General features: G+C 53.4%; 1 protein-coding gene and 1 pseudogene across 1 annotated transcript; both read right to left on the minus strand.

Annotated features, from left to right (window-relative positions):
- Positions 1-1,781: 1,781 nt before the first annotated feature.
- NT5C1A (5'-nucleotidase, cytosolic IA) lies at positions 1,782-16,826 on the minus strand. Its single transcript, XM_069477731.1, has 6 exons — positions 16,701-16,826; positions 8,855-9,022; positions 8,277-8,406; positions 6,315-6,437; positions 4,107-4,291; positions 1,782-2,172 (listed from the first exon to the last, which is right to left on the minus strand). The coding sequence occupies exons 1-6, from the start codon at positions 16,824-16,826 to the stop codon at positions 1,807-1,809; spliced, it is 1,098 nt and encodes a 365-aa protein (XP_069333832.1). The 3' UTR covers positions 1,782-1,806.
- Positions 15,994-16,687, minus strand: LOC138389076 (uncharacterized; annotated as a pseudogene).
- Positions 16,827-17,161: the final 335 nt, after the last annotated feature.

The raw sequence follows: 17,161 nt of genomic DNA on the forward strand, positions 1-17,161 counted from the left end.
CTCACTTTGCTCTCCTTCCTGGATTACCTTTCTGCAGCGACTACCGTGCCCCACACTGCCTAGACCCTATGCCCATTCAGACCCTGAGCTGAGTCCCCAGAAGGACCAAGATCAGTCCCCAGGTTGCCCTTCTCCCCCTCTTCCCACCCCTACACCTCCAGGCTCCTGCCCCTGTGATGATACCTTTGGTTTTCTTCACCAAGTGCTCGCTCGCTAGGATTCGTGCTGGGCACCTGGCAGTCAGTCCACACAGATGCCTGCTCGCCCCTTCTTGGTCTTCCCAGGGGACCAGCATCGGTGCTTCCACCCTGTTCAGCAAGGGAGGAGGCTGACTCATCACCTGGTGAGAGTTCACCTCTGGAAGAGGTGGCGAAGGGGCTTCAAGGGCTTGGGAAACGTGAAGGATTCACTGGTGCATCTCAGGGGGAGGTCACCTCATCCTGGAAGCCCCTGCACAGCGTCCAGTGATGGAGAACTCATAACCTACAGAAACAGCTCTGACTGGCCTTCCACTCACCATCCCATAGCCGGAGAATTCTGCTGGTGCACACGGCAGCTCCTTCCTTCCTAAGCGGTCACTGTCTCAGACCAGACCTCCTGACACCTCCCACTTCACCCCAGGCAGCACCTTATCGTCGTCCAGCTCAGCTGGACAACAGCCCGCTTCAGCCACTGCGCTTTCTTCCCGGGCATCTGGGGCCCCAGCAGTAGACACAGACCTCCTGCCTCTTTCCCCAGGGGCAGAGCTGCTCCACAGCACAGCCCGAGGCAATGGTTGGAGGAGTGAGGGTGAAGGTGAGGGGGGCGGCAGGCAGGAGCAACGGAACTTTGGCTAAAAGCAAAAGCAAAGGAAACACCGAGCAGGCAGCCACTAACGCGCCTCCCCGGGAAGGGCCCGCAGCGCCCACTGCTGGCCGGAGGAGCATGTGCGTGCGGGTTAAATCCACTCGCCCGGCTCCTTGCATAAGCTCCACTGGGCAGCTGAGCCTGCAGATGGCTCAGGTTAGATGTTCACCGGAAGCAGGTCATTTTGTCCAGTGGTTTCCAGATGTGTAAAATTACAGATAGGGTTGCTGCGGGTGATTGTGCATGTTGCCCATTTGATAAAGGCCTCTGAGCTGAGGAGCGAGTGAGGGCTGAAATCCAGCCACCATCCTGCTAACCCAGCTCAGGTCTGGGGCAGGCCAGAGAAAGGGCTTTTTGCCCATCATTTGCCTAGAGAGAGCATCCTTTTGCAATTTGCACAAAGGTGCCGTACATAGGGGCAGCAGCCCTGGCAGAGAACGCTTCCTTCTAAGAGGGCAATCTTATAGAACCAAGCTTCTTTGGCTAAAGGGGAGTTTGAAAACCAGCCAAAAGATGGGAAAACTGGGGCCCATGAAGGGGAGGGACTTACTCAAAGTCATGCAGGTGATGCCAGGACAGAGCTTTGAGGCCTGATCTACTCTCGGTTAGAGCAGTGTTCTTTGCACTACCCAGAGCTAGTTTTCATCCCAAGCCCTTTGGAGGCATCCTGGCTTTCCTGCCCCTCCCAGTCTCAGCCCTATCAACTCCCCACTGAAATCCAGCTGCTCTGCACAGTCCTATTGTCCTGGTCAGGATTATGGCACAGGGTTTACCCCAAAGGAGGGATGGTGAGAACGCCAGCCCAGTCTGCACAACTTCCTACCAGTACCTCACTCACAGGGATGAGGGCAGCCAGGCAGAAGGGCAGAACAGTGGGGAACTAGAAGGGTCTACCAGATGAGGTGTCAAAGTATGATAGGGAGCCTGGAGCAATGTGGCCCAGCAAAGCTGGTGGCTCAGCTACTGTGTAGATGGGGCCTGCTTTGTAGGTGCAGTCCGCCGGGGTGCCTGTGCCACGCCGTAAGGCACATGGGCAGCCACAGTGCCCATCTCCTGAGCTCCAGCCACGTGGAACATCTGGTCATCAAAGAAGATGTGTGGGCGGATCTTCTCGAGGAGGGGGCCCTTGGGCGCTCCAGCTAGGAACAAGGCTTCATCTGTCTCCAGGCCCCAGCTGCGCAGGGTCTTGAGAGCCCGGGCCCCGGAACTGGCTGCACTGCGTGCTGTCACCAAGTAGGTACGAATGGGGCACTCCAGCCGCAGGCCCTTGGAGTAGAACTTCTTCTGCAGCCTACCCAGTGCCTCCAGAAAGCCCTTTAAGGGGCCCTGTGAGAAGGCAAGGGAACACTGTGAGCTCTACCCCTCCCAACATTTGCTCCCTCTCCCTAAAGCACTAGCGTCTCGTTGCTTGGGGTGGGAAAGCTTCTCAGGATCCCTAAATCTTTCAGCTAGTTCTGCTGTGCCTGTTTGGGCTACAGTGTGCACCAGTGGGGCTGTAGGTGCTGATGCCAGTCTGGGGGTCTGTATTATTATATATCGGGGCTGGGTCAGAATAACTGTACCAGGCCACCTGTTAAGATGTATGTTCCTCCATGCGCCCACCAAGGTACACGGGTATCTGTCCTGCAGCTCTACACATGTGGCCTTCTGTGCCCATCAGCAGGAAGGATATTAAAAATATTTTATAGCTATTGGCCGGGCTCAGTGGCTCACGCCTGTAATCCTAGCACTCTGGGAGGCAAGGTGAGAGGATCATTTGAGCTCAGGAGTTCGAGACCAGCCTGAGCAAGTGCGAGACCCCATCTCTACTAAAAAAAATATAGAAAGAAATTAACCGGACAACTAAAAATATATAGAAAAAATTAGCTGGGCATGGTGGCACATGCCTGTAGTCCCAGCTACCCAGGAGGCTGGGGCAGGAGGATCGCTTGAGCCCAGGAGTTTGAGGTTGCTGTGAGCTAGGCTGACACCACGGCACTCTAGCCTGGGCAACAGAGTGAGATTCTGTCTCAAAAAAAAAAAAAATTTATAGCTCTGGCATAGGCACCCTCCAATCAGAATGGACTCCAGCTGTAAACAGCTGGGACAGATGGACCAGTGTGTAACTGCTGACCATCAACCGTGCCCATCAGGCACAAAGTGGCTCAGGTTGTCATGTTCAAGCTTTCTAGGGCCAGAGAAAGGACTTATTCTTTACAGTGCCTGGAACAATGAAGCTTAATGAGGAAGTGTGAATGCAAAACCAGATGGTGATGAAGAAAACTGCTTATTTCCAAAGCAGCTGGAAATAAGGAAAGGTGAGCTTCTAGGCTTGGAGACCCCTTACTTGCCAGGTGGCCTGGAGCAAGCCATGGTCTCCTGGGCCTCTCTCTGCCTACCACTCAGCGGGAAAACTGTTTAGCCCTTGATTCCCAAGGATTGCAGAGGCAATGCACAAGAACGGAAGTGAAATGAATATTCAGGAGCCACAGCTGAGGCCTGCTGAGCTGTTGGAGAGAGGAGCTCTGGGATTATTGAGCACTCAGGTTTTAAAAACTCAAACAGGAGCTCCCAGTGGGACTGGAGAAGCCCAGCAGCCCCACTCTAGGGAATTTCTACGACACTCCAGGGCGTATTCTGCTCTCAGAGAGAGGATGAGTGAGGATCCCTGTGTCCCGGGCCAAGGGATGGATGGCAGGAGGTGTCCCATGTCACATGGTCTGCCCCAGACCCCACCCCCAGCTGGACCTCCCTGCCCCAGTGAGCGGCACCAGTCCAGCAGTTCCCTTCCCCTGTTTCCAGTGAGGGGAACAGGGCTTCCTAAGGGGGTTGGAGCTCACTCAGAGGGGTGGAGGGTCTTAGAGAGGGGTGAAGGCTTCAGAGAAGAGAGAGGATGGCAGCTTCAGAGAGAGGCTGAGGCCTTCAGAGAGGGGCAGGGACCTCAGAGAAGGGGTGGGGACCTAGAGAGACAACAGGGACTTTGGGGAGGGTATGGAGACCTCAGAAATGGGGATTTGAGCTGCAAAGAGGGGGTAGGGGCTTCAGATAGGGGCTGAGAGAGAGAGTGGGGGCTTTGGAGAGAAGATGGGACTCCAGGGAGGGGGAAGCAGGCTCAGTGCAGGGGTGGAAGCTCACTGAGGGGGCCAGGGGCCGAGTGAGAGGGATGCGGGCTTCAGGCTTGGTGAGGGGACCCGGCTGGAGGCTGGGTTGAGTCGGGGGTCTGGTTCTGGGCTGAAGTGCTGCCTTGTTCTACTCAGGGGTTCTGGGACGAGGGGGAGCACCTGGGCCAAAGGTTTGTTCTCATGGGCCTTCTCGTGCTCAAAGAATCTGTCCAGCCCGTGGGCCTTGACGATGCGCTCCGACTCGTCCGAGAAGAGCACAGCATCCCCATCGAAGGCCACGCGCAGCTGACTCTGGGACACAGCCACGTCCCTGCTGGGGCTGAAGATGGTGGCAGCTGCGATCCCTGGGTGGAGAGAGGCAAGTGTTGTCTGTCATCAGGCTGGGGAATAGGGCCCCCTGCCAGGGGGAGTAGCCGGGCATCTCAGACTATCCTGTCCCACCTGCCTCACCCAGAACTCAGGGCAAGGCTAATGAAGGCTAATATTAAAACTATTTAAAAACCGGTAGTGCACAGACACCAGCCAAGAAGAATGAGCAGTAGCCATAGCTCTGAATCAGGGCTCTGAGGACCCTCACCTTGGCAGGTTACCCCTTTGGCTGCTGCTCAGTGGAGAGGTCTGGGGGACTCCTAGGGGGCAGGAGGGTGTTCTGAGGACTCAAGGCAGGAACTATCTACCAACAAGTATGAAGGAATTTCAGTCTTTCAGTACTTTAATACCTAGTAAGGTCAAGCAGGTGTGGACCAGGTGAACATCAGTCCTGGCTGAGAGGAAGGGTCCCACAGGCCATGCCCTCCTGCCAGGGGCTCCTCACAGGCCGCTGATGTAAAGTTATGGGGGGCTGGGAAGGAGCCCCAACTCTGGCTTGGCCTTGGTCACTCCCTCATGGTTGATTCTGGCAAGTCACTCACCCTTTCTGGACCAAGGTAAACTTAAGGGCCTTTCCGCTCTATCTGGGGCTGAGCTGCCAGGCTGCAATCTGCAGTGGGGTGGGTATGGGCACCCTCAGTCCCCAGCCACAGTGACACCCAGATATGCCTTTCTTTTAGGGTGCCAGGAGACAACCTAGGTGGCCCCAGGAGGCAGCACAAGTGACAGCTGACTGTGTGCATAGACTCTGCAACCGTAGGCTCCTCCAGGGGGTCAAGGATGCCTGTGGGTGACTCAGGCTCGAGGCTAGAGCTGCACTGGGTGGCAGAGAGCCAGTGCTGGCAGAGAACAGCTGGCTGAGCTCATGCCCTAGGCTCCATCTCTCCAAAGGCCACTTCAGCCCTGCTCTCAGGGAATCTAGGATCACAGAGGCTGGGCTTAGGAAAGCTTTGGGAGGACTGAGCAGTGCCAGCCTCACATGATTTCACTAGCCTGAGAACGCAACAAGCAGGCCCAGGCCCAGGCATCAGGCCAGGTACCTTCTCAGCTCTGCGAGTGCTGGAACCAAGATGACCCAGAGCCACCCCTACCCTGGGCAGGGCCTCCCTCCTGACCACTGCCCAGCTCCCTAGCCTGAGGTCAAGTTGCAGACATACAGAGACACCCCTATATGCCAGTGCCAAGGCTGTGGCATCTGTCTGAGGAAATGCCTTCTGGTTCCTGGTTTTAAAAAGCCTCTTGGAGCTCCCTAGCAGCTCAGGGCAGTCAGGCATCAGGGGAGAGAGGCCAGGCTTCCAGGCAGGAGGCAGCATGAAAGAGGAAGAGAAAAGTGAATATATTGTTTGTTAGTAAAGAAACCTGCAACTAATGTCCAGCCTAAGGAGCCTTCTCAGGCCAGGGGGTGACTCCTCTGTGGGCCTGTTTTCTTATATCCACATGCAATAGGGTGTGCACCGTGTTGGGAGGCCTCAGACTGTGGATACCACTCAACACTGCCCCTGGAGAGAGACACATGGAGGGGAATTCTCTTTGTCAGGACCCGCAGTTGGGTCTCCTAACTTCCCCCTGCACTGGCCAGCCTAGCTGCTGCAGATGCTGGCCACTTCCCAGACCCCACCGCTGAGGCTGGACTAGATACAGGTTCCCTCCCCATTGGCCCAGAGTGGAGCAGAGGCTGCATGGTCATACAGGAATCAGAGCTCAGGGAGTAGCTTTCTGGGCTGTAAGGAGGGTTTCCACGGAAACAGAAGGCTGGATGATGCTGAGGAGTAAATGCATCCTTAACACAGGAGGGCTGGAGGTGGGAAAGTGGAATGGGGAGGGCCTTGTTTTCAGAGTTTATAGGACAGATCATAAGAATTAAGGAAAGTATGACACAGCCTCTTCTTCGTTACCACGGCAACTCCCAGCATCTGCTCAGAGCTTGAGGACCAGGCCTCCCACCCCTGTGATCCCTCGGCCTGATGCCCCATGTTCACCCTCCCCATTTCCACTCACCCTCGTCAATGGCTTCCTGCACTTTTTCCGCATCAGCTGACAAGTAGAGGTTGGTGTGATAAGCCTTGAGGTAGCAGATGGGGCTGTTCCCACCTGTCATGCAGAACCTCTCGACGAACAGGTCTGAGGAGGAGGTAGAGTACCCAGGTGAGGCAGGGTCAGCCCTCAGGGCCTCACAGTGGCCCCGCTGTGCCCAGGGAACGCCACCTTGAGTGTGGTAGGCCAGCAGAGAGATTCTCGGTGTGATTTTAGGCCAGCGCTCCCTTTGGAGCCCCCCCATCCTTCATCCACGAAATGGGGATGATCACAAACATCCTCTTGTCAAGGAATCACAGTGCTACAAAAGGCGGGTCCCCCAACCAAGCCCGTGGGGCCCCGCCCTCCTGGCCATAGCTGATTGGACAGGGGCAGACACCTGACCAGGCTGGGCCAATCCATTTTCTCCCAGCCTGGGCTGACAGTCAGCTGGTCCCCATGGCTGGGGAAATACTTGCTGGTTGATAAATGGCTGCTGCTCTGAGCTCCTTGAGTTACTCATCACTCCCCTCACGCCTTACGAGGACCCCTGTTCTCCACACGGTCCACAATGGAAAGAGGGGTTTCCATGGAATGGCAGGGGTCCCTCAAGACCCTGCTTCAGTGCTGCAGGTGCTGTCTGTCCTGACTGCTCAGCGTCCATGTCACACCCCTGCTCCCAGCAATTTGAAATTAGGATTAAAAAATGCTAACTGCACTCTCTTGCTTGCTTAAAACAAGGCCTTGTAAACCTGCAAACATCAGTTTATTTTTCTCTCTCTCTCTCCCCAGACTGCATTTCTCCGCTTTTCTTGATTACGGTTTTTGTTTAGGAAAAGCGGAGAAATCCAGTTTGGGGAAAGAGACTGGGGGGGGGGGGAAGGAACAAACTTGCTAAAGAAGCACAAATTAGGGTCTCACGTGGTTCAGAGAGAAGAAGAGCCCAGGAGAGATTTCCAGTCCTTGGATCCAGGCCTTTGTTGGCTCAATTTTGTTTATTTATTTCTCAGAACGCTGTGGTTCTGAGACATCCCTGTAACCCAACGTAACCTAGTAAGAAATTATTCTCTTCAGCTTAAGTTAGCTCCAGAGGGTCTATTACCTTTTTTTTTTTTTTTTTGAGACAGAGTCTTACTCTGTTTCCCTAGCTAGAGTGCCATGGTGTCAGCCTAGCTCACAGCAACCTCAAACTCCTGGGCTCAAGCAATCCTCCTGCCTCAGCCTCCCAAGTAGCTGCGACTACAGGCATTTGCCACCATGCCCGGCTAGTTTTTTCTATATATGTTTTAGTTGTCCAGCTAATTTCTTTCTATTTTTTTTTTTTTAGTAGAGATGGGGTCTCGCTCTTGCTTAGGCTGGTATTGAACTCCTGAGCTCAAAAGATCCGCCTGCCTCGGCCTCCCAGAGTGCTAGGATTACAGGCGTGAGGCACCGCGCCCGGCCTGGGTCTATTACTTTCAATCACAAGTTTGGACTAAGACATAAAGCCCTTTCACCATGATAGCTGGCCCTGATTCTCCCAGCAGCCTTATGGGGCCTGCTAGTCCCACCACAGTTAGAGAAACTGAGGCACAGAGGCAGTAAGTGCCCTGCCCAATCTCGCTGGGAGTGGGGCCTCCTCAGTGGTATGCCGGAGCTGGCTTGGACAGGTTTACAAGAGCCGATGGTTACACATTTAGGAATTTTGTGAGCCAGCTATGTTGTTCAGCCACTGGTAGCTTGAAATCAGCCCTGATAGAAATATTTATGCCCTGAAAACTGGCAATGCTGCAAATTAAGGTTTCGTTCATTTGTGTGTTTGTTTGTTTGTTTTAAAGAGCCAGTTTACCAGTACAACACGGGCTTCAGGTTCCAGTCCATACAACCCCACCCTGCAGAGGTGTGGCCCCATCCCCGGGGGGTCTGGCTGGGGCATCCCAGGGCCAAACCCCTCATGCTCACGCTCACCATAGTGGTTGATACTGTTGATGAGGCGGACACCCACTTGAGCATGGTTGTTGGTTACGAGGACGATGTCAAAGATGTCATCACTATCAGGATACAGCTCCCGCAGCCGCTTGTTCACAGCCTCCAGAGCCTAGAAGGGACAGGGCACCCTCCAGCTCAGACCCACAAGGAATGATACCTGGAGTTGGTGGCCAGGGAGCCAATGAAGGGAGAAGAGGGGAGGTCAGGGGCTGGGCTGGGGATGAGATCAGTGCATACGAACCACCTCCTCCTAATGCCACTCTCTACCGTTGTGTGAGTTGCTTACTCTTCAGGGGCTCCCCTCTAAAGGGGTGAGGGGCTAATCTAGCCCATGTTCCACTCGCCAAGCTGGTTACCAGGCATGGGGCTGCATTAGCCCAGAGAATGGGGTGGCCTCTTCTTTCCACAAAGGCTCTATCCCCTACCCAAGCTGTGCACCTGTGGGGTTGCATCTGCCCAGAGGGGGCCCCTTTTCCTTTCTCAGACACCCATGGAAGTGCTTCTTTCTAATCCCCACAAAGGCACTGTATGAGCTAGTGGTGGAACTGCCCCCTCACCTTCACGAAAGGGAAGGCCGGCCCAGGGCTGAAGGGCTCATTCTCATGTTCCAGCTGGTAGCGCACGTACTCCTCCACGCCCTGCTCCGTGTAGATCCGCTGCTCCTCGTCCATGCGGAACAAGGCTCGGGAGGACACAGCAATGGTGACTGCATTCTGAGGCTTAGGCTGCAGAGGTGCAGTAGGAGCAACTGTCACTCAGACCTGCCCCGAGGCAAGTGCTCAAGTGTACGCCCCTCTGGGGACTGGGGACATGGAGAAGACCCAGATCCAATATCTATCCTAAAGAGGCTCAGCCTTGGGCAGGGGCAGACTTAGGTCAGGACCCCATCTATGCAGGACCAGATGGGGATTGAGGGAGGTGCTGGCTCCCCCACTAGAAACACAATCTGATGGAGGGACATGCCCCGGGGGAGTTTGCAATCTAGTTGACCATCTGGACACAACAGAAAAATGAAGACAATGTATGTGGCCAAAGTATGACTGATGCTGGAGATGATATCCAGACAGTTTCCGTTATAAAACAAGAGCTACATGCCCTTAGGAAGAAATGGTGCCCATAAACATAATTATATAAAAAAATTTATCTCCAGCCCAGATCTGTCTCCTGAGCTCCAGTCTCATGTGTCAAACTGCCCCAGTTGATTAACAGACACTCAAACTCAACATTCCCAAGGCCACTTCCTCCACCCTCAAACCTGACCTCCCTCCCTCCCCTTTCCTCATCTGAATGCTCAGCACCACCATCCACTCATCACCCAAGCAGGAGCCCGGAAGTCAGCCTCCACCCTCTTCTCCCATCGTTCAGTCACCATGATGAGTCAACTCTACTAGAATCCATCCACTTCATTCTGTCCAGGCCATCATCATTTCTCACCCCCTCCAATCTGTCATTCTCGCTACTGTCAGGAGATTTTTCTAACGTTCAGATCTGGTCACAGCCCAGTTCTTCAGCAGGGCCCACTGTTCTGAGGTCAGCAGCCTTTAGTGTGGAGTAGGAAGCCCTTCACAACAGACCCCTACCTCTCTTGCCACTTTCACCGTCCCCTTCCCTGGCTTTGCTCAATCTGACCTTTCTCCATCCAGTCACACCTTCCCCCTCTTTCTCTGAGCCTTTGTACATGCTATTCCCTTTGTCCCGTGTGCTTTCCCTGACTCTCTGTCCAGCTAAATTCTACTCAACCTTTGGGTCTCAAACTAGATGTCCCTCACCCCTAGTCTTTTAGTTTGATACCTCTCCTAGGGATTTCCTTCTTGGTAAAATTTAACATTAAATTATAATTGCTTATTTAATTGTTTCTCTTTCTAGGCAGAGTTCTAAGGAGAAAGCAGAACCATGCCTCAGTTCTGAGAGAGCAGGAACCATGAGTACCCTGTCATTATTGCATCTCTAGTGTTTAGTACTATGCCTAGCACACAGAGGTACTCAGTAAACTTTTTGTGCCTCTGAGCTTTTAATATATTTCAATATGCTTTTAATATATTTCAATGAGAAATAATACATGCAATGAGAAATTTAACATGAACTAGAAATTCCAGTGCATCACCCTAATCTGTTCAGATTGCTTTATATGTAGTACGGGCTCCGAGAATATTTTTTTTGGTTCATGGAAATTTGACAAGAATTTACTGGGTCTTTGTGCCAGGCACCTGCCTAGTGGTCCTGGTAAACACCTGGTTCATGCTCACAGGCTGGTAGGGGAGAAAGATAGGTAAACAGAGAACTCAAATGCAGAAGGGAAGAAAACGAGTTGCTATGGTTTGAATATGTCCCCCAAAGTTCATGTGTTGTAAACTTAATCCCTAATGCAGCAGTGTTGAGAGGTGAGAACTTTAAGAGGTGATTTGGTGATGAGGGCTCTGACCTCACGAGGGGATTAATGCCATTATCATGGCACTGGGTTAGTTATCGAAGAAGTGGGCTCCAAATAAAAGGATAAGCTTGATCTCTATTTTCTCTCTATTGCTTTCACATGGACTTCTTGCTATGTGATGCCTTCCACCAGGGGATGACCCTACCAGAGGCTGGCACCATGCTCTTGGACTTCCCAGCTCCAGACTTCCCAGCTCCAGAATCATGGGCCAAATACATTTCTTTTCCTTATAAATTACCCAGTCTGTGGCATTCTGTTATAACTAAGCTATATATAACTATAGCTAAGACAAGAGACACAGAACAGAAGTGAAAGCAAAGTATTGGTGACAGGGTTTCAGAGATGTTGTCATGGGAGGGGAGGCCTTTGAGTGAAGCCTTGAAGGAGGAGTAGGGTGCAGGAAGGCATGAGGAGGTGTGCATGTGCACAGGGCATTCACAAAGTGAGCAGCGGCCAGGGAATGTGGGGTGGGTACAGATGAACCCAGCAAAGCAGGCAGGTGCTAGGTTTCAGAAGGCCCCAGAACTCCTTCCCCACTGCCGTGGTTTGAATATATGTGTCACCCCCAAACTTACATGTTGAAACCTAACCCTCAAGGTGATGATATTAATAGGTAGGTGATTAGGTCATGAGGGTAGAGCCTTCATGATGCGATTAGTGCCCTTATAAAAGGGACCCCAGAGAGCCACCTTGCTCCTTCCATTACATGAGGACACAGCTAGAAGGCACTTTCTATGAACCAGAACACAGACCCTCACCAAACACCAAATCTGCCTGCATCTTGATCTTGATCTTAGCCTCCAGAACTGTGAGAAATAAATTTCTGTTGTTTATCAGCCACCCAGTCTAAGGAACTTTGTTACAGTAGCCCAAATGGACTAAGATACCCACTCCAATGGAATAGAGAGAGGGGCGTGCCACCCCAGACAGCAGCTGGACCCTTATATAGTCCCTAAGTGGGGATCAGAATATGGGTACCCAAGGGACTCACAGACACCCAGAGAGTCCTACCACATCTCTGTGTGACCTGAGCAGTCCTGGGGTCATGATTTCTACTTCATAGATGAGAAAAGAGGGGCTCAAATTGAGGTCAAGACTCATAGGTGGGCCAGGCACAGTGGCTCACACCTTTAATCCTAGCACTCTGGGAGGCCGAGGTGGGAGGATTGCTTGAGGCCTGGAGTTTGAGACCAGCCTGAGTAAGAGCGAGACCCTGTGTCTACAAGAAATAGAAAAATTAGCTGGGCACGGTGGTATGTGCCTATAGTCCCAGCTACTCAGGAGGCTGAGGCAGGAAGATCACTTAAGCCCAGGAGTTCGAGGTTGCAGTGAGCTATGATGATGCCACTGCACGCTAGCCTGGGTGACAGAGCGAGACCCTGCCTCTGAAAAAAAAAAAAAAAAAGACTCGGATGTACTTCAATTTCTGGCCTGCTCTGACAGCCCTGTGGGTCATGTACTCAACCCTGGGGTCAAGAAGCCTAGGATCCAGGCAGTTGACAAAGTTGGGTGTTACCATGTGACAGACACTGTGCAGGGGACATGGCAGGAAACAGTACAGGTATGATCCCTGGCCCCGTGGAGCTTATGATCCATCCCCAAGGCAGAGATGTATGCCATCTCTTAGAAGAGCACTGACCAACGGAACTTTCTGTGATAATGGAAATATTCCATAATCTGTGCTGCCCATGTGGCTATGGAACAACTTGAAATGTGACTAGTGAGACTGAGGAACTGAATTTTAATTTTATTTAATTTTAATTAACTTAAATAGCTACATATAATTAGTGGCTAATGTAGCTTTAGAACCTTAAAATAGGAATGGAAGACAAAGGAGTTCCCCAAGGTCGTGTGTTGCACCTCAATTTGCATTTGACTTTTAACCCCAACCCAGCGGGTGTATGTGGCCGGCAGGGTCTGAGTAAGGCAGCGGTGGGACAGGTGCTTCTCCTCCGAGACTCTGCCCAAATGCCTCTCCCAGTTGCTGGCCACACTACCATGTGTCTGTGTGTCCTAAGGGTGGGGAGACCCTCTCATAACCCAGGGAGCCTGCAGGCCTCAGCTGAGCGTGACCCTCCGCTGGGCTTACTGCCCCAGGGACAGGCCCATCATGCCTTCAAGAACAGAGGACCAGCTGCCCTCCAGCCCCTTCAGGCAGGTTCCCAAGTCAGCTGCTCCAGCCTAGGCAGCCAGCCAAACTCACACTACTCACTTTCTGTCCCACAGTCCCTGCCAGACCGCCAAGTCCTGGGTCCCCTCTGGCTGACCTACCTAGACCCCATCCCACCCACCCATGGCCATTGCAAGAAAAACATCCTGGCTGCCTCGGCCCCAAGAGTCTCTACTTCTCTGTTTTACAGATGGAGAAATAGGCTCAGAGAGGGGCAGGGTATTACTCTAGGTCACACAGCAAAGTCAAGGCAGAGCCAGAGTGAGATCCCAAGTCCCTGGGCTCTAGCCTGGCCACTGTCCACGCAGCAGGCCTTTTAGTGTGCCCCTCCCTCCTCAGTAGCTCCCAGAAGATCTTGTTGCCTGCCACTTCAGCCACTTCCCTGGAAACACCTCCCCCAGCCCTCCCTTTCCAGATGGGGGGAAATGTTGAGGGACCCCCATACCCTCAGATTGAGGTTTCTAAGGGCAGGGCTGTCTTCCCACTGAGACCACTGTGCCACAGTAAGGGTGAGGTGGAGTCTAAGGGCAAGAGGGTATACACTGCTGTAGGAAATCCGCGTCCCTGCTAGGATAGATGACAGCCTGTCCAGGCTCCAGGCTAGCTGAAGGAACAGGTGAAAGAAGCCACCATGTACAGACCCTCTTGGACCTGGCTGCAGAGGGCGGTCAGCTGGTCATGTGTTGTCAGGAGCACCCAGGAACAGGCCCTCCAGAAATCAGAAAGAAGCCCAGATCCTGGACTGGGAATTGGATCAGAACAACTCAGGGAACCAAGGTCCTGCCGGCTCTCTCTGCCTTCCAGTGGGACTGAGGGACAGGCAGACTACTCTGGGTTGGCAGATGGGGATGGAGGGATAACAAAGGGCAGCCCCCCCCCCCACCTGGCCTGCCTGAGGACCTCCCATTTAGGCCAACATGATTCTGCCTATTGGGCCCAAGATATGAACATAGCCAAAAAGCTGTTCTTTGTAGCAGGATGGAAAGAGAAGTGCAGACGGAGGAGAGGGGGACAGGGTAGCTCTGGACTGAGGAAGGGCTCTGACCCCACGAGGAGAGGGCCATCAATGGGTCTTGGGGTTAAATATTTCACTCAGGCCCCTGGGAATGAGAATAAGTCCAGACCAGACCCCGATGGGGCCCACAAGGCCTAATGCTCCCAAAATAGCCTGTGGGAAGAGGGGCTACTGCAGGAAGGAATAGCAGCCAGGAAGCCTCCAGGCTCCTTGCCTCTCAGAGAGCTGTGAAGGTCAGGGGTGACCTAGGGGCCGAGGCTGACTGCTGGGCCTGGGCTCTCCTGTTCCCTGGTGCTTGGGGAATAAAGGGATTTTGAGCATTGATGCATTCACTATGCCAGACCCCAGTCTCTGTCTCCTCCTCTCCAGCCCTCAGTCCACAATATTCTAAGCTTCCTCTTCAGGCAGGGACCAGCCTTCTCACAGGTATGACCGCTGCCAGGCTCGCCCTTTCCAATCCATCCGACACGCTGCCCCAGAGTGATCTTTCTAAAATAAAAATGGGACCAAGTTAATTCCCTGCTGAAAAATCCTACAATTGCTGAATAATGGATTTTGTATATTTTTAAAAAGTAGGTTGACCTTTTATTCAAATGAACTCCTGGGCGAACCCTAACATGTAAACCAGATATTGCCATATTTAATTGGTATACATTAATTTTACAAATTAAAATGCATTATATATATATGAATGTACTTATCATAAAGTCAATCAGTGAAAGGAGCACAGTTGTTTGGATGACAACAAATTTGAAATTAGGGGTTAGGATATTAGTGTAGGTTTAAGCTTCAGCATCCAGCCAATTTGTTTCTGTGTTTGCTTTTGCACAGTATTGAGAAAGTCCTGATTCACAACAATAAGTGGTTGCAAACGGTAAGAGGTTTTTTGTTTTGTTTTGTTTTAAACTGCAAGCTTTGCAATCTCAAGATGCTCTCCTAAGCCAGGCACAGTGGCTCACACCTGTAATCCTAGCACTCTGGGAGGCCGAGGTGGAAGGATCCCTTGAGGCCAGGAGTTCAAGACCAGCCTGAGCAACAGTGAGACCCTGAATCTACTAAAAATTAGCCAGGCATTATGGCATATGCCTGTAGTCCCTAGCTACTCACAAAGCTGAGGCAGGAGTATTGCTTGAGCCCAGGAGTTGGAGGTTGCAGTGAACTACGATGACACCACTGCACTCTACCTAGGGTGACAGAGCAAGACACTGTCTCAAAAAAAAAAAAAAAAAAAAAAAAAGAATGCTCTCCTACCACAGGAAACATTTATTCTGAAGTCTGCTAAAAAATAATCAACCTGTAGCACAAGTTAATATGTGAGTGGTCTTCAAGGTGCTAAAATGTCCACCTAACACATTTGAGTGAGTTGAGTTTTATTACACATTTTTAATTGTTTAAAACATAGTTTGAAGAAAGAAAATAAATTGGGTTCACATGTGTGCAGATTTCCTGAAACATGGGGCTCCACGGAACCCAGTTTGAAAATCCCTAACTCCACTGCCTAAGGTCCAGGCTCCTTAACAAGACCCTCGAGGCCCTCCATGGTCTCTCACACATCCCTCCAACTCTCTCCCCAACAATCCTGCATTCTCCCCCTCACTACTTTCTCAGGAACAGAGTCCCGAGTTTCAAAGACATCTCCATGCCTTTTCCCCATCCTATTTCCCGAGCTCTGCCTGGGAAACTCCACCTGCTAAGGCTTTAAGATCAGCTCAAATGCCACCTCGACAAAGCTTTCCCCATCTGAAGTCATTCCCTCCCGGCGCTCCCACTGCATCGTGTAGGGTCTTTTACTGCGCACCAACCGTGCCCAGAGCCTCCATCTGTGCACTACGAGCGCCTAAGGCAGGGCCTCAGCTGAGTTAACTTCTCAATCCCTACCTCCCAGCCACAGCCTGGAAGAGTGAAGTGAATGACTCCTTACAGGATGGGCCTCCTGGAGAAGGGGCTTTGGAGGGAAGCAGCGGGATGCTTTAAGATCAAGCTGGAGACTGCTCTGGGCCAACCTCAACCCTCAGTCCCCTCCCCAAGCTCTGAGATCTGGGAAGCTGGAGTGAGCAAGGTCCAGGGGCAGACCAGGGCATCATGAACTTGTCCGGTGGAGAAGAGTTCTCTCTTCTGCGTGAGGTCCCAAAGGGCTGACACCACCACTCGGGTTGCAGAGATGTTAATCCCACTGCGAGGGGAGTACAGCCCGCAGGTGGGGCGCAGAGAGTCCAGCGTTGGGAGCCAGGAACCCGGGGCGCCAAGCCCAGACTCAGAGTGCGGATCGCACTGCCTGGAGCAAGCAGCTCCCTTCCCTTAGGACACTGGGAGCGCAGCGCCCCGAGCCCAGGGCGCAGAGCTCTGATCCAGAGCCCGAATGCAGAGGCTCAGACCGGAGCCCAACGCCCAGATGGCGGAGACCAGAGCTCACAGCGAGGAGCTGGGTTTCCAGAGTCTACTGACCCGAGCCCGGGGCGCTTGGGCAGACGCTGCTGACCGGCTTTGCCAACAAGTGCTGTCCGTGCTCCCCGGCTGCCCGGGAGGGGCTGGAGCTGCCGGCCACTAGCTGGGCCCTGATGACAGCATGGGGGAGGGGGATCCTGGCGTGGAACCCGAGTCAGGAGAAAAAAACACCGGAGCAGAGCTCCCAAAATAAACCGGAGCCGGCGCCAACCGCTGGGCGCATTCTGGAGCTGAGGAACTGCGTCCGCTCCCGGAGGGGCACCAAGGGTACCTTCCCGGGGGACGACCCCTCCCCCGGGGTGACCCTTCCCCCGCCTCCCCGTATCCATGCCTTGCTTTTACCGATTTGGGTTTCTTCTTGGGCGCGAGGTTGTCGTAGAAAGCCTTGGCTTCCTCCCAGCGCGGAGCCGCGGCGGTCTCTGCTCCAGGCCCGGGCTCGCGGGGCTCCCGGGGCTCCCCAGGTTCCATGCTCCGGCTCTGACCCGGCCCGGCCGGAGCCGGCGGCGGCGGAGACGCGGAGCTCACGGGGCTGGGCTGCAGGAGGGAGGCGCGTCCCGGGCGAGAGAAGGGGGCGGGCGTGCTGTGAGCCCGGAGCCCCGCCCGCCGGCGGCGCTGTGGGGGGGGTTGTCCAACTCGCGTCGCCTGTGTTGCGCTGCTGCTGCTGTTGTACGTGTGCCGAGGGACAGCTGAGCCCTCCTCCCCCGATCGACCCACGCCCGAGGCAAGTGGGAGGGATGCCTCTCCGGCTTTCTGGAGCAGGGGGCCTGAAGGCTTGAGGGCTTCTGCGGATTCGGGATTTTGAG

This window comes from Eulemur rufifrons, chromosome 8 (assembly GCF_041146395.1).
Source record: "Eulemur rufifrons isolate Redbay chromosome 8, OSU_ERuf_1, whole genome shotgun sequence".
NCBI classification, from domain to species: domain Eukaryota; kingdom Metazoa; phylum Chordata; class Mammalia; order Primates; family Lemuridae; genus Eulemur; species Eulemur rufifrons.